Below are 21,468 nucleotides of genomic sequence, written 5' to 3' on the forward strand. Positions count from 1 at the left end.
CACCCAGGCAGGCAAATCCTCACACATGCACCCCAGGTAGGCAGACCTGGTGAGGAAGGCCACGGCTCCTGGGCTGCCACACCTGTCCCACTGGTTGTTCTCAGCTCAGAGGGAGCCTGGACGTCGAGGCTCAGGCCAGACACCCTCCTGGACCCTCCTCCCGGCAGCCAGCAGCTCTGCCGGACTCAGCCCTGCCGCTCCACCCCCACCCAGCCTTCGCTGAGGCAGCCCTTTGAGGAGAGCTGGGCTCGGTGGGTCCACAGCACCCTCCCTTCCGGTGATGTTAATCCTCCAAAGAAAGTCAAACATTAGCCTGGGAAACAGCTTATGCCTTATATAAGCCCCCCTGGGGGAGGCACAAACACAGCTCAGAGGAGCTGAGCTGTCCAACTCCAGCGGCCGCCGGACCCCGTCACAGAGCAGGCCCTCGGCTGCACCGACCAACAGCCCCCAGCGGAGCCTGCCCCAGCCACCAGGTGAGGAGGGGGGGAGGGCCCCCAAGCCCAGGCTCCCAGGAACCACTCCCCCCAAGGCCGGGCCTGCTGCCTCGCCGTGCTGACTAAATGCCTTAGTATGCGATGGGACCTAGGTGGGTTCTTTCCCATACCTTGGCATGGTTGTCCCAGCCCCAGGGGACAATCAAAATCCAAGAGGCTCTGGGCTGGGGGCCGCCTTTGCCCAGCAGGCAGCCTGAGCTCCACTAACCCTGTGTCTGCCCGGAGCAATCGGGGACATCCTCCACCCACCTCTGCAGTCCATCCTGTGTCGGCCAACATGGAGGACTGGGCCCCTTGGTCCCTACTGTGTGCCCACACCACTCCATGCATGCAGCACATGTGACCACACACACTCACACCCACAGGGGTGCACATGTGTGCCCGCCTGCTGCAGCCCAAACAGAAACACACCTACAGACACTTCTGCATCCACACACTCACGCCTGGTACCCTGTCTCTGTCCAAGCAGCTGGGGACATGCCTCTGTGGCTACACATGCGTGGGCTTCTGTGCCTTCACACGTGTGCACATACACTGCTGTCCACACATGGGCTCCCACGGGGGTTGGGACCCCTCCATCAGCCCACATATCACTCTCACACACGCCCCTCTCCCTGGCCGGTGCCTTCCCTGCAGCTCTGGCTCGCCTCACCTGGCACCATGACCTTCTCCGAGATCCTGGACCGTGTGGGCAGCATGGGCCCCTTCCAGTTCCTGCATGTGGCCTTGCTGGGCTTCCCAATCCTGGGCATGGCCAACCACAACCTGCTGCAGATCTTCACGGCCACCACGCCCAGCCACCACTGTCGCCCGCCTCCCAACGCCTCTGCGGGGCCCTGGGTGCTCCCCGTAAACCAGAACGGACAGACTGAACGGTGCCTCCGGTTCGTGCATCCACCCAACGCCAGCCTGCCCAATGACACCCAGGGGGCCACCGAGCCATGCCTGGACGGCTGGGTCTACAACAGCACCAGGGATACCATTGTGACAGAGGTAGGCCTGGCACCCCACGCCCTGCACCACTCAGAGACGGGAGGGGAGGCTGGGGCACGCTCCAGGACCTGAGGATGGGCTCTGGGCAGGCCAAGAGGAAGGGTCTGGGTGCAGGTGCAGGGGGGCCGGGAGATTTGCTTTCTCCACACTCGGAGTCCAAGCACTTTCTCAGTTGCTGGCTATTGAGGGCCTGTTCTGGGACAGGGACAGTGCTAAGCTCTGGGGATACAGAAAGGCACCGGTCCCTGCCCCCAAGGGGGTCCACAGCCCAGGGCGAGGGTTGGGGGAGCAGCAGTTCATGAAATCACCACACAAAGGGGGAAAATTGCAAAGTACTTTGCACTGTGACCTTTGACTGTGACCTTCCCCTAGGCTGGGTGTGGGGCAGGAGGGCCTGGGCAACGGAGGAGGTGTCCCTGGAGCTGAGATATGAATGCTGGGCAAGGGTTAACCAGCCAAGGGGGGAGAGAAGGAAAATTCCACAGAGGCCCCACAATTTGGGAAGGCGTGTGGAGAGGGACTTGGTGGAGTGGATGGCTGGAACCTCCTGAGCAGACCCAGAACACAGCTCAGCCCCTCACCCAGCCACTTGAGGGTCCACTTCCCATTCAGCCATCCCCTTGTGATCCACCGACCCTTACACCTGCCCTCTCTGTGACTCAGAGTTAAATCAGACTCTTCAATGAATGGGCAGGCCCAGCGAGGGGCCAGTGACCAGACAGAGAGGAGAAAACGGGAACTGGCGTTTTCTGAGCAGCTCCCGACTGCCAGGCAGAGCTTGGTGTCTTGCATACGTTGATTTGTTTGATTCTATGAATGCTGCTCTGTTGGAAGTGACTGTTATCATCCTTGGCAGATCAAAAACCAGAACACTAAGACTCAGAGAGGAAAAATAGTTGTTCAGTGCCACACAGCAGGTCGGCTTCACAAATGAAATGTAAAGCTAACATCCATCGGCGGTCCAAGGAGGTGCCTGTTAGAGGGGGCTCAAAAGAGGGGGAAACCATACAACTTGGGAGGGGCTGCCTGGAGGAGGAGGTATCTGAGCAGTGAGCAGAGACCAATGATTTCACTCCTCCTTGGGGGTCAGGAGCCCTTCCCGGGCAGGACCCTTACCTTGCCTTGTTAAAGAGCTGCATGGCGCAGCCGTCACCTGCACTGAGCACCCTGCAGGTGTGGGCTCCAGCAAGCCCAGGGGACAGAATCTTTCCCAGGCAAGGATCACTCTCTTTCTCGTTCCCACATGAGGGAATGGAGGCTCAGCCAGATCCCACAGTGTTCCCAGGATTGCACACGACTGGAACCTGGCAGGGGCAGGATTTGAACCCAGGACTCTCTGCCAACAGGGTGTGCATGACAGCTTTGTGCTTGTGTGATAAATGTGCATTCCTATAGGAGGCACTTGCCATGTGCCAGGCACTGTTCTAAGTGCTTTACAAACATGAGCACTTCTAACCCTCCCGGCAACACCAAGAGATAGTATTCTAATCTCTTTTTTTCAGAGAGGGAAACCGGAGCACTGGAACTTGAGCATTTGGGTAGCTAGTAAGTGGCAGACTCAGGATCTGAGCACAGGCTCCCGCCCCAATGCTGCGCTCCTAACCGTCACCCACACATCGCCCAGATGACCTTTCCTCCCGGTGCTGGCACTTTTTCTCCCCAGCGTCTTGATGCCTGAAATGCATCAAGTACGCAACACACTTATTGACATTGAATGCTTAATACTGAGGACACAGAGCTCCCACACCAGCCCTGCATGGCCGGGTCTCCAGTGAGGACACAGCCCCACCTCTCTAGGGTCACGGGCAGTGGAGTGCGATGTGTGATCTCCAGAGGCAGGGTTGCAGAGCTGTCTCACGTGTTGCTGTATCTGCAGCATCGTACAAAGGAGTGCCATGCAGAATAAATTTTTGTAGAACAATGGAATGAATGAATGAGTGAATGTGACACTTTGTGAACTCAGTGTCCCCCCTGGGACTCCCGGGAAGGGTACCTGGCCAGCCTTGGGGGGCCGGGGCAAGGTCCAGCAGGATGTGCAGGAGTGTGAAGGAGAAGTGAGAGTTAGGAAGCAGGCAAAAGTGGGCAAGCGTGCCCCAGGCAGATGGAACAGCGTGGCAGGAGATCAGATGCAAAGCCATGGAAGCATGAAGAGAGCAAAACAGGACAGCGAGTTCCAGGGGTGAGCAGTAGGGGATGGAGACCTCCAGACACGAGGCTGGGAGGGCAGCAGGAGGGCTTGGCTCTGAGGCTAAGGTGAAGATTTGGCCTCTGTCCCTAGGACAATGAGAGCCATCAAACGCCATGGTGCTAAGCCAGAGAGTGGTGTGCTCGGATCACCTTCCAGGGACTGGCAGGCTGACTGCAAGATGGAGAGTGGCTTGTAGTGCGTCTGGGAGACCCACTAGCAAGTTGCCCGGAGATCCAGGACAGAGATGACAGATAGGAGGGGCCATCAGATAAAGCAGACATCTGTCACAGTAACTGAAGGGATGTGGGGGAGGAGGGTTGTAAGTTTCCCAGTGCAATGGTGACTTGCTGTGTATCAGTCTCTGGGGAAGATGAGGAGGAGTAAAAGGCACCTTCTGTGTCCTCCAGAAACATAGTCCAGCCAAAGCAGCAAAGAGCCTGCAGGGAGCAATTAAACCACCGCCAGCATCACTAGCCTTTACCGCTTGCTCACAGGTCCCAGAGCCAGTTCTGAGCACCCTGTGCATCCGAGCCTCTCAACAGCTCTCTGAGTTTAGCACAGATGAGGAAACTGAGGCACGGGTCCCTGACTCAAGGCACCATGTTTCGTAAATGGTGGCCTCAGGAGCGGAACCTAGGAAGGCAGGTCCAGGAGCCCACAGCACAGCCCCCGACCCACCGGTCAGGAGACTGCGCATGCGCTGTAGCCCCAAGGAGCGTGTCGGGTGGACCCAACCCTTCCAAGGATCCATGTTCTCCTCTGGCTGTAGCTCCGACGGGCCAGAGACGGTGTCTGTCATGCCCATCTCTGCTGTCACAGGGCTAGGTGCGGAGTAAGCATTCAGTCAACACAGAACGAAGGACACGCCCCCGCAGAGCAGGGTAGGGGTGGGGGGCCAGTGTGCAAGCTTCGCCTGCAGAGGCAGGGGTGCAGACATTGCAAGCTGCTGAGAAGGAAGTGGCTTCCTGTCCAGGACACCCATCAGGAGGGCTCCTGGGAGCCTCGCCAAGAGCAGAGGCAGCGGGGCTCGTACCCAGTCAACAGCCAGCTTAGGTCCGGGTCAGCCAGCATCCGTCACCATCCCAGCAGGACACAGGGTCACCGGGGCTCAGGGCCGGCACCCTTCTGTCTGCATCAGCCTCTGGCTCCTTGAGGACTGTCAACCGTGAAGGCCCAGAGGTCCTTGGGTCCCTGCCCAACCACTGACCCTTTAGTAGCCGGACCCAGACAGGGGCTAGGACCAGCACTACAAGGGCAGAGCCCTTGGCTTTTCCCCTTTGTGGTTCAGCCATGGCCAGTCCAGCGTGGGGAGGGGTGGAGGTGGAGCAGGGGCTGGACCTTACGGAGGGGTGGATTTCCAGCGTGGAGGCGGGGGCCTGGAGGGTGGCGATGAGGAAGATGGGTACCTGGCAACGAGCAAGCCCCAGGGCCGGGTGACCCAGTTAGTCGTGACAAGGGGCTGCTTCCTGGCCCCGCAGTGTGGGATCATGACCTGCGGTCAGCCAGCAGTCACATCCTGACTCTGCCGTTTACTGGGGGCGTCACGACCCCGACAAGTCTCAGCTTCCTCCTCCTTGAGAAGGGGTAGGAAAGCAAACGTGAGGGTTAAAGGAGACAGTGGGTGGGGTGCAGCACTGGGCTCAGGGTTGGCGTGAGCTGCTCTCCTTAGTGGGCAGGGCAGCAACAGAGGGTCCGTCCCCCCCAGGAGGGCAGGGCCCCCCAGTGAAAAGGGGGTCTGCCTTCTCAGCGCTCCCCTGCACTCCCAGGCTCCCAGACCCTGCCTAGCCCTCCCCTGGTGCCTGGAAAGTCAGCTCCCCTCTCCTGGGTCCACAGAACAGGACCATAAGGAGAGGCCTGAGCTGGAGGCTCCGTGGGGGAACAGGAGTGAGGGGCCTCTTCCCACTTGTGATCCCCTAAGCTCTCCTGGCAGGGGTGACCACAAATTCCTCTCTCAGGCACAGCGGCAGCAGCAGCAGCAAGGTGGGGAATTCTCAGAAGGAGCTTTATTCAGACATTAGAAGCAAACAAAGGCTTCCTTTCATGTCTGGGAGGCGTGGGAGCAGGGAGCTGCGTGCTGGGTTCCTGGAGAACAGTGCAGCCCACAGTCCCACCCCACTACCCTCCGCCCTGTGACCTGGGGGCGTGGGCCTGGCCTTGCAGAGGTGCATTCCCCTGAGACCCCAAGACTCTTCTCTGGGCTTTGAGCCTCCCTGTCTCCAGGGCCACAAGGGGCCCATCCCCCATTGGAACCTCTGCAAGCCCCAGGCAGCTGCTGGAGACGCAGGCTCCCCTGCGAGTCCCTAGGAGTCTCTAGCCGGTCTCCTCTGGCCACTCTGCCTCCATCCCCAAAGGCTCTCCACCTCCCAGACTTTGCCCACCTCTTATCTCCCTTTCCAGCCTCACTGCCCCTCCAGCCCATCTCTGCCCTACCCCGGGCACCCCTCTTCCCACCTCTCTCCAGCTGTCAATCTGACTCCCGGGTAAGGACCTGGAAGCCCCTTCCTGGACAGCCTGACTCTCACCCACAGCCCTGACCAAGAAAGACCCTGATGATGGGCCAAGGTATGGGGCCAGGAGGCGGGGCGCGGTGTCTTAAGGCTGCTGTCATCCGTGGGTGCCAACTGTATACAAACCCCCAGCACTGCATCCCTCTCCTGTGTCCCTGAGACTCAGGCACTGTTGTCCCTACTCTAAGAGGAGCACACAGGGCTCAGATGCAGAGGTGGCACTTCTGGGATGGGATGGTGAGCCAGGCTTTCAAGGGGAAGGGGTGGGCATGGGTTCCTGTGAGCACAGGCCGTATGCTGACATGACAATAACAATGAAACAGCGGTGCACACTGAATGCCCAGTGTTTGCCGGGAGTAGTGCTGGGTTCTTTTCATTCTTCACATCATTTACAGCCCTGGGAAGCAGACAAGGGGACTGAGCCGCGCTGAGGTTAAGCAGTTGGCCCAGGGACACACAGCTCCTGCACGGCGGAGCTGGGGACTCACATCCCTTTGACTCCCTCCAAGGCACCTGGCTCATCCTCCCTGGCCCTGTGCCACCGCGAAGGCTCCGCCAGGGCTCTGAGGATGCACAGTGCTGACTCCCCAAGGTGCAGCCTGGCTCCCGAACCACACCCCACCCCCACCTCGCTAAGGCAGGCCTTTCACTTGTCCTTGCTCTAGGGATGGGGACCATGTGTGTGGTCCCCTGTGCCTGCAACCTTGAACAAGAAGGGCTTTCCCTCACCTTCCATGACCCACCTTCTGCCTTACCCTCCAAGGTGGCCTCCTGACCTCTCTTCTGCTGCTCTAGCTGCTAAGCCCATCCTCACCTCACACTTTGGCCTTGATAACAGACCAGTCTGAATGGCTCTGACCTTGACTGCCTCCTCAACCACAATCCCATTCCATCCTGGGCTCCACTGTCTTCCAGTGGCTCAGACCAACAGTCCTGTGCATTGACCTTCCAGTGGCCGCTCAGAGCACAGCACACAGTAGGGTACATAGCACACAGTAGGGAGCTGTGATCATGGTGCAACAAACCTGAGTTTGAGTCTCTGCTTTGACATTGTCCAAATCAGTTCCCCCCTGGGCCTGGGCTCTTTGTATAGGAAGATAGGTAGCACCTATGACACAGGGTTATCACACTTGCAAAGCTGCCTCCTGCCATGGTAGTAACACTGCCACCTTCGTGGTGCATCCAGCCAGGCAGGTAGATGTGCAAGTGAGCTTCCTCTCCTTCCCTTCTAGAATCCACTCCCTGAAGGCTCAGTTATGCTCCGAGAAAGGGAAAAGAAAGCCAAGAACAGTGTACTAGGATATTGAAAGACAAAGCGCCATGCAGGCTTGCCCAAAGTGGATGGGGAAGATTGGTCAAGGCCATGGCCAGGGCGAGGCAGAAGCACCGGGAAGCTGAGGCACTGGCTCCCCCAATCCAGCAAGATACCTCTCTCTATCTGGGCCTTTCAGTAAAACATGTATAATAACCCCAACCCTGTTTACTCATTAATTATTCATTGAAAGTACTTTAACTTTTAATAGTCACCAACTATTCTGCTGGCTGCCAGGGACAAAACGCCAAATGAGACAATCTCTGTCCTCAGTGAGGTTATGGAGCCCAGGAGAGGAAAACAAGTGAGTAACCAGGGTGCAGAATGCACCCTGTTGAGCGAAGTGCAGGATGCTGGGGGGCGAGGGAGAAGTGGCAGACGCTTCCCCTACATGGGGCGTCCTCTGCGCTTCCCAGCCACACATCCGCTTCACAGAGGGTGAGTGAGCATCTGCCTGTGCCGGGCACCTACAGAAGTTCCAGGTACTTAATGTGAGTTTGGGAGGGCTGGCAAAATTATTAGAATAAAGGGATCGTAGCAGGTGCAAAAGCCTTAAAAACAAGTGCAACTGCAGGGAACTTTACAGACTTCCACATGGCCTAGCCCATGCGTGGAGGCACAGTCAATGGAAACACAAATGACACTCTGCGTCATAACTGTGGCTTTGGGGGTGGGCATTTGGTCCAGCGGTTAAGTCCCTGCTTGTGACTCCAGTAGCCCCTGAGTTCCAGTCCAGGCTCACTCCCAATTCCGCCTTCTTGCTCATGTGCACCCTGGGAGGCAGCAGGCAATGGCTCAAGTGAGTCCCTGCTGCCCATGTGGGAGACCCAGGCTGAGTTCCTGGCTCCTGATTTCTGTCTGGCCCAGCCCCAGCTGTTGCAAGCATTTGGGGAATGAACCAGCGGACAGGATCGATCTCTCTCTCTCTCTCTCGCTCGTTCTCTCTTCCAAATAAACAAAATAAATTTTTAAATATTAATAATAGAGACTTCTGCTACAGGATTTTTTTAAAAAAGAAAGACATTTATTTGTTTGAAAGTCAGAGTTACACAGAGAGAGAAGGATAGGCAGAGAGAGAAAGAGGTCTTCCATCTGCGGGCTCACTCTCCAAATGGCCAAAATGGCCAGATCTGGGGCCAATCCAAAGCCAGGAGCCAGGAGCTTCTTCCGGGTCTCCCACTCAGGTGCAGGAGCCCAAGGACTTGGGCTGTCCTCTACTGCTTTCCCAGGCCACAGCAGAGAGCTGGATCGGAAGGGGAGCAGCCAGGACTTGAACCGTCACCCATATGGCATGCCAGCACTGCAGGCAGCAGCTTTACCCACTATACCACAGCACTGGCCCCTACAGATTTTCTTAACAGGGCCTTCTCAGTGGCTCTGCATAGCTAGCTACAAAAAGTGTACCAAGATTTGCCCTAAGTGTCTTCCTATCCCCTAAAATCTGAGGATGCCTTTAAATTCTTCTCATTCTCTCTATACCTCGTGCTCACACTGATGTGCTCTTCTGTTCCCACGCCTTTGCCCAGCAGCCCCCATCAGGCTGCCAGACACTTCACCCATACTGGAAACGCCGGCCTCTGTCTCTAACTTCTAAGGCTCTGCTTCTGTCTACTCTTTCCATGGGAAGTTCACTCACTCAACCCCACAAGTATCTATTTATTTGTGTCCATCGTTGATCTAAGCAATCAAAGTACAGTAGTAAACAAAACAGACTAAAAGCCTTATCCTCATCAAGTTGATATTCTTGAAGGAGAAACATACAACTAACAAAAAAATGGAAAAGTATGACTGATGACTGATAGGTGGAAGTGCCATGGAGAAATAAAGTAGGGGAGGGGAAAGTTGCCATTTTTCTTAAAGATTTATTGATTTATTTGAAAGGCAGAGTTACAGAAAGAGAGAGAGACAGAAAGAGAGATCTTCCATCTACTGGTTCACAACAGCCAGGACTGAGCCAGGTCAAAGCCAGGAGCCAGGAGCTTCATCCAGCTCTCCCACACAGGTGGCAGGGGCCCTGGTACTTGGGCCATCTTACCACACACGTTAGCAGGTAGCTGGATCAGAGGTAGAGCAGCTAGAACTTGAACCAGTGCTCAGGCGAGATGCTGGCATCGCCGGACATGACTTAACCCACTGTACCACACTGCCAGCCCCAAGGCTGTCATTTTCAATAGGGTGGTTGGGGAGGGTCCCATTGAGAAAGTAGCATCTGAGCAAAGATCTCAAGGAGGTGAAGGAGCCAGGTGGATACCAGGGGAAGAACACTCCAAAGAAAGTGACCTATGCCAAGACTCGGAGGCAGAAGCAAGCCTGACGTGCTTATGGAACAGCAAGGTGACCTGAGCGGAGCCCGCGAGGGAGAGAGCAGTAGCAGGTGAGAGCAGAGCGGTGCAGAGACAAAGACGGGAGCAGGCCTTGCAGGGTCTCGTAAGCCATTGTAAGGACTCCAGCACGTTCTAAGCACAGCTCAAAATTCATTCCAGGAGTGGCATTCTCTATAAATTGCTTGTTTCTGGTAGGAATGGGTTTGCACCAGTTATTCTAACATCTACATGATCACAAGTCTCACAGGAGAAACCAAGCTCCTCAGATCTGGTCTCAGAGAGTGGAATAGACAGCAGCCTCAAACTAATCCAAGCTAGTCTGATAGTGACCCTCTCATGATCCAAACAGACCCTGGGTTCCTTCAGGCAATAAATACAGTGGGGATTGAGATATTAATCTAATTTCCATTTGTAGCTTCTGGTGGAAAGCATTGGAGTAAGTCAAGTTGCCATAACAAAAACAGCCAATCATAATGCATGGCTTCAAGAAAACAAAATGCTTGTCTTTTCGACGTAAAGTAGTTCTCTTTTCCATGTAGCAGTATTTTAGGCTGTTGCGTGGAACTGCTCCACGGGGTCACTCTGGGCCCAGTCTGACTGCCGCCCTGTCATCTTGGCTTCCAGAGTTGCGGAAGTTGTGACCGTTACCTCCAAATGGAAGGAGAAAGCATATAAGTTACCAGGCCTGGGATTTCCCCTTAAGCACACGGGCTAGATGTAGCACACATCTCTTCCGTACACATTCCGCTGTCAAGAATCGCATGCCCCCGTCTGGTTCCAAGGGGACCTAGGAAGTATGCTGTCTGCTGTGGAGGAAGGGGCAGATGGATTTAGGCGGACAGTAGGTCTTCTAAAGGAGCCTTATACGGCGCACCACGCAGTAGAAGCGTCTCTCACACCCTCACTCCCTCCTTGATGCTCTTCGTCCCCTGCCCCCACACACCAGTGCAGGCCCCTCCCAGGCAGAAGGGACCCCCCGGGGGACCTGGATCTTCACCCACTGCAGCAGAGGGACGTGGGGAAAGCTGCCTGGGATGTGTGCTTCCTTCTCCCACACTGCTCTACTTCCACAACATTCTTGGGAGGCATTCATTTCTAGTGAATCAAATTCTCCACCTCATTACACACGTAAGTCCGGATGGCTGGCACAAAGGGTGTGTGTTGGGGATTAGTGGGAGATTAGACCAGACAGGTAGGCCAGGGCCAGAGCTTGGACGGCCTCATAAATCTATGTTAACTGAGCTTTATCTGCACCCAAACAGCAAGAGGAAGCCAGTAAGCGCTTTAGGCAAGGCAGGAACCTGATTTGAGTGATGTCTCAGAAAGCTAGTTAGGTTATCAGGCAAAGAACGGATGGGAGGGGATAAGATTGAAGGCTGCAAGACTGTCATATGGTTGTAAACCTTTCCGGGCCTCAGTTTCCTCATCTGTAAAGTGGGGGTGATGTTGGCACCCCCGTGATAAGGTTGTTATACAAACTACAGGAGTTAAGCCAGCTTACTCGGGACAGTGCCCCCAGGAAACAGTGTCTGTCATTAACCAAGTGCAAGGTGGCGAGGCGGACACTGAGGCCAGGGTGGTGGGAAGAGGAGGATCCAGATTCACACACTATTGAAAACTTGGAAACTTGAGGACAAGGTGATTGTGGAGTAGGAGAGGGAGGGGAGGGCTACCACCAGGATCTCACTCTCAGGTACATATGGAATCTGATCAACAGTCAGGACAGGAGACTGACAGCTACCAGAGGCACAGCGGATGGAGCAAGGGAATGGGGGCTACCAGTTAAAAGGCAGAAAGCTTCAGGTAGACAGGAGGGGATTTGAGATACGTTACACACGAGGCTGGCTATAATCAGTGATACTGCATATTCCAAAAATCTAAGAGAATAACTTATTTACTTTTTGAAAAATTTGTTGATTTATTTGAAAGAGAGAGTGACAGAGAGAGAGGAAGACAGAGAGATATTCCATTTGCTGCTTTCTCCCCTCCCCCCCCTACAACAACCAAGGCTGATACAGGCTGAAGCCAGGAGCCAGGAACTCCATTCAGGTCTCCCACATGGGTGCAGGGGCCTAAGAAGTCGGGCCATCACCCACTGCTTTCCCAGGCATGCTAGTAGGGAGCTGGATCGGAAGCAGAGCAGCCAGGACTCAAACCAAGGCTCCGACGTGGGATGCCAGCATTGCAAGCAGCAGCATAACCCTTTGCATGACACTGGCAACTAGATTTTTTAAATGTTTTATTTTATCTTATTTTTAAGTTTTTAATGTGTATTTGTTGACGTTGACGCATAGGAACTGTGCACGTGTGGGGTATAGTGTGACATTTCAATGCCTGCATGAATTGTGCAGTGATTAGAACAGGGTCATCGGTGTATCTGCCCTCTCGGGCACACATCCTTTTTTCAGTGCTGGGAACATTCAGAATCCTAAGAGACTTTCAAATGTCTCAGCACAAAATAATGTCAAGGAAGGGAGGTGATGGATACATTAATTAACTTGATTTACTCTTTCCACGCTGTACACATCGATCAAAACATTGTTCTCCCTGAATGCAATATAATTATTATTGGTCAACTGAAAATAACATACAAGTTTTTCAAGTAAAAATTTTAAAAAGAAAGCTGCCAGTGAGTGAGATTGGGACCTTGCAAGGACTGGGTGACAAGTGCTGTGAAGTGTGAGAGGTACATGTGACATCACCCAGGTGACTGAGAGGTGCATGTGAGTGACATCACCCAGGTGGCTAAGAGGCCTGTATGACATCACCCTGGTGCTGAGAGGCACGTGTGACATCACCCAGGTGGCTAAGAGGCACGTGTGACATCATCCAGGTGGCTGAGAGGCACATGTGACATCATCCAGGTGGCTGAGAGGCACATGTGACATCATCCAGGTGGCTGAGAGGTGCATGTGAGTGACATCACCCAGGTGGCTGAAAGGCACATGTGACATCACCCAGGTGGCTAAGAGGTACATGTGACATCACCCAGGTGGCTGAGAGGCCTGTATGACATCACTCAGGTGGCTGAGAGGCACATGTGACATCACTCAGGTGACTGAGAGGTACATGTGAGTGACATCACCCAGGTGGCTGAGAGGTGCATGTGAGTGACATCACCCAGGTGGCTGAGAGGCCTGTATGACATCACCCAGGTGGCTGAGAGGTGCGTGAGTGACATCACCCAGGTGGCTGAGAGGTCTGTATGACATCACCCAGGTGGCTGAGAGGCCTGTATGACATCACCCAGGTGGCTGAGAGGTGCATGAGTGACATCACCCAGGTGGCTGAGAGGTCTGTATGACATCACCCAGGTGGCTGAGAGGTGCATGTGACATCACCCAGGTGGAGTTTTCAAGGCGGCAGTGGGATCTGCTGGTCTGGAGACCAGGAGAGCAGAGGGGCTGAAGACAGGGATCCAGAGTGCACCGCGTAAAATAGCAACTGAGGCCGGGGAACGCAAGGCACTGCCTGGGCAAAGTGGGCAGCAAGGAGGCTCCCAAGAGTGCCCTGCGGAGGTGGGAGCCCATGGAGAGAAAGGAGTCGGGGGAGAGCAGGAAGGGCTCCTGGAGAGGGCGAGGGCAGCAGGGCCCAGCCGGACCAGGACACAGAGGGTCCGCGGTGCCTGGAGAGGAAGTCACCAGTGGCTTTGGTGAGCTCGGTGGCAGTGGATGGTGGTGCAGACTGAGAACGGAACAGGAGATGACCCCAAGTGCAGCCCGTCTTCAAGCAGACCGGCTTCGAAGGGAAGGGAGAAGCAGAGCAAGTGTGGAAGAGCTAAGGAGAGGATTTTCTTCTGCGCTGCGCAGGTTACCGCCTTACAGTCAGGAGGCCCGTGTGGATCTCACTCAGCCAAAATCAAGGCTCTGGCGGGGGCGGGGTGGGCGGCATCTGCTTCCCCGCCTTTTCCACCTTCCAGGCTGTGCACACCCCTGGGACCTTTTCTCCATTTTCAAAGCCAGCAACGTTGTCTTTCTCTGCGTCTTCCTCCTGCAGTCACATCTCACGGTGACGGCACCTGGGAAAGCTCTGGCTGGAAAGACCCCACATGATGACAATGAGACTCCCCCACCCAACCCCACCCTGCCCCAGATCACCCAGGATCCTCTCCCCTGATCTGGGGTCCTTAACTTCATCACAGCTGGAAGAGCTTTGAAAAGACATAGGAAGCAGGAAAGTCAGAGGTGGGGGGCAGCAGATGTGGGGTGCAATAGAGCAGGGTCCCTATGGGGGACAGAGATGAGGTCAAGGGTGCAGACAGAGAGACCAGCCTTGAGTGCAATAACAGGTCAGCAACCAGCCATGGGATGCAGGCACGGAGGGGAAGAGGGGGAGAAGAACACAGGTCTAGAGGGGCAGCTGAGTGGACTGTGTAAGTCATTCCAAGGCCACACCTGCCGAGGGCGGCTGTGATAACACAGCCCAGGGTCAGAGACCCACAGGCAGCCCCAAAGAGTCCCTGGCCAGGCGGAGGAGGAAATGGTGCCTGGCAGGTATGGGCCAGGCTCCTGACAGCCCAGAGAGGATTGGGGGAGGGTAGGAGTCAGTGTGAAGGCTGCTCTGCGCTGAGCCAGGCGGGCCCACCCTTGCTCTCGTGCAGTGGGACTTGGTGTGCAGCTCCAACAAACTGAAGGAGATGGCCCAGTCGATCTTCATGGCAGGCATCCTCATCGGAGGCCTCGTGCTTGGAGACCTGTCGGACAGGTGAGCTGCTGGGACACACGCCATGGAGGCACAGCCCCAGGAGACCACTCCTCTCCCATGCACATCCTTCAAGGCAGAGCTGAGAGGGACGGGAGGGACAGTCCTCGCCGAGCAGCCTCGGGCCCAGCCTTCTCCCAACCCCGAAGCCCTTACAACCTGAGCCTTCTGGTCTCCCCAGGCCCAGGGGAAAGCCTCCGGGTTTTCCACATGACATAGTGGCCATGTGGAGGCAGGGCAGATGGACTGTTCAGAGATGAGTGGTCCTTGACCTCTGCCCAGTCAGCTCCTCCGTGGGTGGAGGTGGAAATCACTCATTAACTGAAACCTCTAAGTGCCAACTTGTCAAAAACTAGCAATTACCAGCAAGGCTCTGTCTGGGAAGGGAGTAATTTGCCCCACCTGGTCCTTGGCTGGAGGGCAGGAGAGGGTCCAAGCCCTTGGCCCTGAATCCTGCACAGTCACGCATCTTGGCAAGTGCACGGTGGCTAACCTGGCCTCTCCTTTCCTTTGGGCTGCAGGTTTGGCCGCAAGCCCATCCTGACCTGCTCCTACCTGCTGCTGGCGGCCAGCGGCTCCGGCACCGCCTTCAGCCCCACCCTCCCCATCTACATGGTCTTCCGCTTCCTGTGTGGCTTCAGCATCTCGGGCATCATCCTGAGCACCGTCATCTTGAGTGAGCCGCAGGGGGGCAGGGAGCAGGGCTCGGGGAGCACCAGCCAGAAGTCAAAACAGGGAGATCTGGGCCTGGCACAAGGAGAGGGCTCCCTGTGGGTCAGTGCATGGCCCTCGGAGGCCCCCTGAACACCACGACAGCGTAGTAATAGCTGCCGTCACCACTGAGGACTAACCCTGGGCTGGGCTCTGTGAGGTGCATGGTGCATCGAGGACACACACACGTGAATGATACTGGCATTCCCTCTTACAGATAAGGAGATTGAGGGGGTGGTCAAGAACATGGGCTTGGGGGTAACTCAGGTCTCGGTTGGGGTTCTACCTCCTTGAGCCACAGCCGCAGCATCCATAAAGTGCCACTGCAGAGCCCTTAGGGTCAGGGTCAGATGAGGCAGCCTGTAGGCGGCAGGAACTGGTGCCCCCTTCACAGGGCGGTGCCTTGGATCTCTCCCACAGATGTGGAATGGGTGCCCACCAAGATGCGGGCCATCACGTCGACGGCAATTGGGTACTGCTACACCATCGGCCAGTTCGTTCTGCCTGGCCTGGCTTACGCCATCCCCCAGTGGCGCTGGCTACAGTTAACCGTATCCGCTCCCTACTTCATCTTCTCCCTGTTATCCTGGTACGTGGCCCTCTCCTCTTCACCTCCCTCCTTGAACCAACCAGGGCCAAACAGAGGAGGCCCATGCCTGACCAGGCTGGCCGACTCTGTCTGTCCCTAGACACCACCTCCCAGAGCCAGGGGGCAGGAGTGCCACAGGCAAGGCTGCAGGAGGGAGCAGCTGCCTGCACCCGGAGAAGGGAGGTGCGTCGCAGCGGATGGGACGGGGCCAGGCTATGCTGAGCACGGAAAGCCAGGGAGGCCTCAACTTCCTGCAGAGGGAGGCATGTGTGTGGCTGACCAGTAGGCCTGACCAGGGCACCATCAGCAAAATAATGGCCCAGAAGGCCACACTGAAGGCCAGGAAATGGGTCTCCAGGAGGTGGTGGAGCCAGAGAGCTCAGGGCAGGTGGTCAGCAGAGCACAGACCGCAGCCCAAGCCCTTTCCTCATGTGGCTTGGGGCAAGTCTCACCCACTCTGAACCTTAAGGTTTTTCTAGGTAAAATGAGATAATACTGCCCATCACGCTGAGTTGTATGGGCCTTGCACATAATTGGTGGCCATTGCGTCTATGCTGCCCTGGGAGAGGAGGCAGGCATGCAGGCCCTGGCCGTGGTACTGGGAAGGAAGTCCCTGATGATCTTGGTGAGAGCAGGCTGAGAGGACTAGCAGGGCAGAAGCAGAAACCACAGGCCAGGAGGGGAGACAAGGTTGGGACCAGCAGGCTGCATGTGTCAGCAGGGGGCAGTGGTTGAGGCCAGGGGACCAGTGTCCTCTCCCCAAGGGCCTTGTTGGAGCCAGGTCTTGAGTGCCCACAGGGAAGCTGACCCCACCTTGGACCAGACTTCTCCAAACACCGCTTCCTTCTCTCCACACCTCTGCCTCCTCCATCCTCTTCACTTGGGGGCCCTCGGGGAGGGCACAGCATGAGCCAGCAATGGGGGCAGAGAGAGTGGCGGTGACGGCCCACTCACCAATCCCAAGATCCATGCATGCTTTGCTCATGCCACCTCCCAGCAGGGCTGGCCCTTTGCAGAGAGAATCAAGGGATTCTCACGTCCACTTCTTAGGCCACAGCCCTCACCCTGGCCTCTGGGCCCAGTCCTGAGCTGCCCCGGGACTGCAGAGAGACTGGGAAAGCAGCCCGAGGAAGCTGGAGAGGCAGACACGCAGGACCCTCCAGCGCCCAGCCTCGATCTTGCCGTGGCCTCCACGGGTCCCACCTGCCTTGGCCGAGAGCCCTGGGGCTCCCAGCTAAGGAAGACACCCAGTGATAACAAGCAGCCCGGGCAGGGGGCAGAGGAAAGACTCTTTTGGAAGCGGGGGAAGAGAATGTTGGAATTTGTGCTGGCTGTAGGCAACCCAGGTGCAAAGTTGAGCCAAGTTGAAATTCCGTGCAATCTGCAGTAAAGGCAGCTCAGGTTTCTGGACCTCCCACCCCGTGGCCCAGGCTATTGATGTTCTTCCAGAAGGGCCTGGGGATTGGCAGGGGAAAGGGGGAGAGGGGCTGTGACTTGACTCTGGCCCCCAGGTGGATACCAGAGTCCATACGCTGGCTGGTCCTGGCTGGGAAGTCCTCAAAGGCCCTGAAGATCCTCCGGCGAGTAGCCACCTTCAACGGCAAGAAGGAGGAGGGAGAAAAGCTGAGCCTGGAGGTAGGGGCCAAGCAGGACCCCACACTTCACCCCTTCCCCCTGCTCACAGCCAGCAGCACTCCAGACCCCCCCGCCCCCACCGAGGCAGTTCCTCTAGCGACACCAGGCCCGCACCTCCCTCCCCTGCTCCTGCCCTCCAGCTGCTCAGTAACGGTGCCCCTCCTCTACCCCCAAGGAGCTCAAACTCAGCCTGCAGAAGGACATCTCTTTGGCCAAGGCCAAGTACAGCACAGCTGACCTGTTCCGGACACCCATCCTTCGCCGCGTGACCTTGTGTCTTTCCTTGGCCTGGTAACCCAGCACCCCTCCCTGCCCACACCTTGCCAGAGCTAAACAACAAGGCCTCCAGCAGGTTCACCTGAGGGCAAGGCCTAGAGCACCTGCGACAGAAATCAAGGGGATCCCCTCCCCTGAGCCACCACAGCCCAGCCCCCAACCCCAAGATCTGCTGGATCCCTTCACCGCACCCAGGTGCGATCTTTGAGTCTCTTCCCCCTGGGGTCACACAAACACACCCATCCACAGGGCAACTGCTCCAGGCCCAGAAGTTTTCCCACACTCTGCCCCTCTGTCCCTGTCCCTGTCTACCCTGCGGAGTCCCACAGAGCAAGGCTGAGCCTCTGGGCTGAAGACCTGCAGACAGAAACGATGTCTCCCAAGTTCTGTCTTCTGTCTGACATTCTAAAGTTCCCTCAAAGCCCTTTCTGTGACCTGGCACTAGGTGACTGGGATCCAGTTTGCCCAGGAACCCTTCAAAAGGGATCCCACAGTTCTAAGAAAGGAAGGAAGCGCATCTGACCCACATGGCCAGCGCGACTTTCACCTCCCCAGTCCAGACGTTCAACTGCTACCCAACCAGCAGACATTGCTCACTGCCTCTTTCGGTCTCTGAGATTCCCCCAAGTCCTAACATTCGCTAGTCAGTTAGAAATACCTTGGCCGCCCTACCCTAGACATGACTAGCAGATCCCTGCACATCCTCACTGAGCCCAGACACAGTTGCAGAAGCCTCAAAGCAGCTCTCAGGCAACCCCCATCAGTCGGTCGCTGTTGGCACAAGAGATGAAACCACTCGTCATCCTGGTGACCCAACAGCCCGCGGGGGAGAGGCATCAGACCAGCTGCAGATCTAACCAAGCCCTCTCTGCCCCCCTCAGGTTTGCCACCGGTTTTGCCTACTACAGTTTGGCTATGGGTGTGGAAGAATTTGGAGTCAACATCTACATCCTGCAGATCATCTTTGGGGGGGTCGACATCCCCGCCAAGTTCATCACCATCCTGTCCTTGAGCTATCTGGGCCGTCACATCACTCAGGGTGCCGCCCTGATCCTAGCAGGAGCAGCCATCTTGTCTCTCATCTTTGTACCCATGGGTGAGACGCTGGGGCTCCCCCAGAATTCTCTGGAAAACGCTGTGCCAGGAACCCCAGTCCTGCTGCCTCTGCCTCTAATTCTCTATGTTGCCTTCAACTGGTCCCTGCACTCTCTGAGGCTCAGGTCTGTCTTCTAGAGAGTAATTCAATTGAGCTAGATAATATCAAAGCTACTTTCCAGATCTGACTTGGGCTGAGCGCGGCAGTGGTGTCTGGACAGTGTGAGGAACTGCTTAGGGACTGGGTGTGTCCTGGGTGACGTCAGTGCAGAGGATGAGCTAAGACGAGGAAAAACCGGAGCCCGGGGCTCAAGGAAGACCCACAACCTACTCCACCGTGACCTTGGAAAAGCCACTTTTATTTCACATACATATTGTTTCTTAATACCCTTACATCCTTCCAAAGGAACTTGAGGTATTTTAGGGCAAGAACATATACAACAAAATACATGCGGGAAGAGGGAATCAGATCCAGAGGAAAACACAAACACAGCAGGGCACAAGCACGCAAAGCCTTTGGAATAACAGGGCAGCTGTTACTCAGCTTTGAATTTGAATCTGGGCTTCCTGGCAGGCAAAGCAAAAAGAGAGAGCAGGTCTGCTAAGGTGTGAGAACACTCAGCTGCTCCCCAACCGCCCAGGGCCCACATTGTCTTCCCTCTGCAGACATGTCCCTCTTGAGGACAATCCTGGCTGTGTTTGGGAAGGGATGCCTGTCTGGCTCCTTCAGCTGCCTGTTCCTCTACACCAGTGAACTATTCCCCACAGTCATTCGGTAGGTGCTAGACCTGGACTGGGGATACGGCGGGGAGGGGGGACTGTGGCATCCTGCTGCCCCACACCCAGGGGTGCCTGAGCCACCCTTTGAGAGCCCCCACACACTGGCTGCCAATCCCTGCTCTGAACCCTTGCAGACAAACAGGGATGGGCATAAGTAACGTGTGGGCCCGCGTGGGAAGCATGATCTCCCCACTGGTGAAAATCACGGGCGAGATCCAGCCCTTCATCCCCAATATTATCTACGGGACTGTCGCCCTCCTGGGAGGCTCTGCTGCCCTCTTCCTGCCGGAGACCCTCAATCAGCCCTTGCCAGAGACTCTGGAAGACATGGAAAACTGGTCAGTCCCCCACCTCTGGGCTCCACTGGCGGTCCTCCTTGGAGAGGTGGGTCTGGGCCCAGGGCTTTCCCTGAGTTCTGTGTCCCTAGGTTCCTGCAGTCCAAGAAGCTGAAGCAGGAGCCCGAGGCAGAAAAGGCGTCCCAGAGGATCCCTCTGCAGCCCTCAGGACCGGGCGTGGACCGCAACTGAGGACAATGGAGTCCCCTTTCCCTGCCCTCCAAAGACTGATCCCCACCAGGGCCAGGCCTACCTCTGAGCTCCTTGGGGGGCCATGAGGGTTAGGGGAGGGGTGTACACTCCTAGGACAAAGCCTTCTGAGATCTGGAAAAGGCATCTCCGCCAACACCATCATCACCAGCCCTGGTACAGCCCTGGCAAGTGCAAAGGTTTGGCCACAGGCCCCTCTGCACCTAGCCCTGCACGCATCCCCCTGCAGCCCAAGCTCTACAGTTCTGTCCAGCCCTTCCTCACTGCCCACCTTCCCCCATGTCCCAGCTCCTTCCCCTGAGGACTCCTGAGGTCCCCTGGGGTGATCAGTCCTAAAGGAGACCATTGTCCCTTCTCTCAATGCTTTTCTTCCATGGGAGGTTTCAATAAACAGCAATAAATAACTCAAGCCATGCTGCTCAGGAGCAAGGTGTGGACGTGTGAGTGCGCACATCCGCCTGCCCGTTCTTGCATGTATATACAGATACAGGCACACGGGTGCATGCGAGCCAGGCTTCCGCGGACACGAGCGTGTGTCTTAGTGCACCTGTGCTGCCATAGCACAACACTACAGGCTAGTGGTTTACAAACAATAGAAATTGTTGCTCATGGTTCTGGAAGCTGGGAAACGCAGGATCAAGGCACCAGCAATGCTGTGTCTGTTGAGGGTCTTCTTGCTGCTTTGTCATGTGTCCAAAGGGGTGAATACTGTGTCCTCACATGGCAGAGGGCACCAAGGGCTCAAGCGAGGTCCCTCCAGCCCTTTTATAAGGTGTTAAAGCCGTTCAGGAGGATGTAGGATTCATGATTCAACCACAACCCAAAAGACCGCACCTATTACTACCCCCGGAATGTGCCTAACTTCGATGCGGGAGCTCTGGAGGGTGTTCAGACAGCAGCATGCAGGTGTGAGTGCACAGACACATGTGTTCATCAGCCTTGTGTTTGGAAAGATCACATGTGGGTCTACATGTGCCAGAATGCGTGTGAGCAGTTGACCATACCAGCCCGGAGTGGCTGTGGACAGGAGCCACCCTTCTCCAGTCTTCATCCTCCTGCCCAGCTCACCCCGAATCTCTGAGCCACGTCCCAGCCACATGCCTGACAGACAGTTTGTTGCCATGTACCCCAGGTCCCGCCCACCTCAGCTCCACACCTTTTATAACCACCCCCTCCATAGGTCTCCAGGGCCTCAGAAGAATCACATTAATCCCTCCCAAGGGCAGTGCCCCCAGTGACCTAGTCACGTTCCTTCGTGCTCCCACTCTTAGAGGTTCTGTTACTTTTCTGGTGCTCTAAGACTATTTATTTATTT

General features: G+C 56.1%; 1 protein-coding gene across 2 annotated transcripts; it reads left to right on the top strand.

Moving 5' to 3' along the window:
* Nucleotides 1-318: 318 nt before the first annotated feature.
* Nucleotides 319-20,578, top strand: SLC22A8 (solute carrier family 22 member 8). 2 transcript variants are annotated; one of them, XM_008274325.4, is made up of 11 exons: nt 319-476; nt 1,134-1,490; nt 14,422-14,525; nt 15,044-15,198; nt 15,654-15,822; nt 17,334-17,457; nt 17,633-17,748; nt 18,615-18,829; nt 19,495-19,603; nt 19,743-19,946; nt 20,036-20,578. In XM_008274325.4, exons 2-11 carry the CDS (start codon nt 1,158-1,160, stop codon nt 20,133-20,135), a joined length of 1,629 nt encoding a protein of 542 aa, XP_008272547.2. In that variant the 5' UTR covers nt 319-476; nt 1,134-1,157; the 3' UTR covers nt 20,136-20,578.
* The last annotated feature ends 890 nt before the right edge of the window (nt 20,579-21,468 follow it).

Source organism: Oryctolagus cuniculus, chromosome 1 (assembly GCF_964237555.1).
Source record: "Oryctolagus cuniculus chromosome 1, mOryCun1.1, whole genome shotgun sequence".
Classification (NCBI taxonomy): domain Eukaryota; kingdom Metazoa; phylum Chordata; class Mammalia; order Lagomorpha; family Leporidae; genus Oryctolagus; species Oryctolagus cuniculus.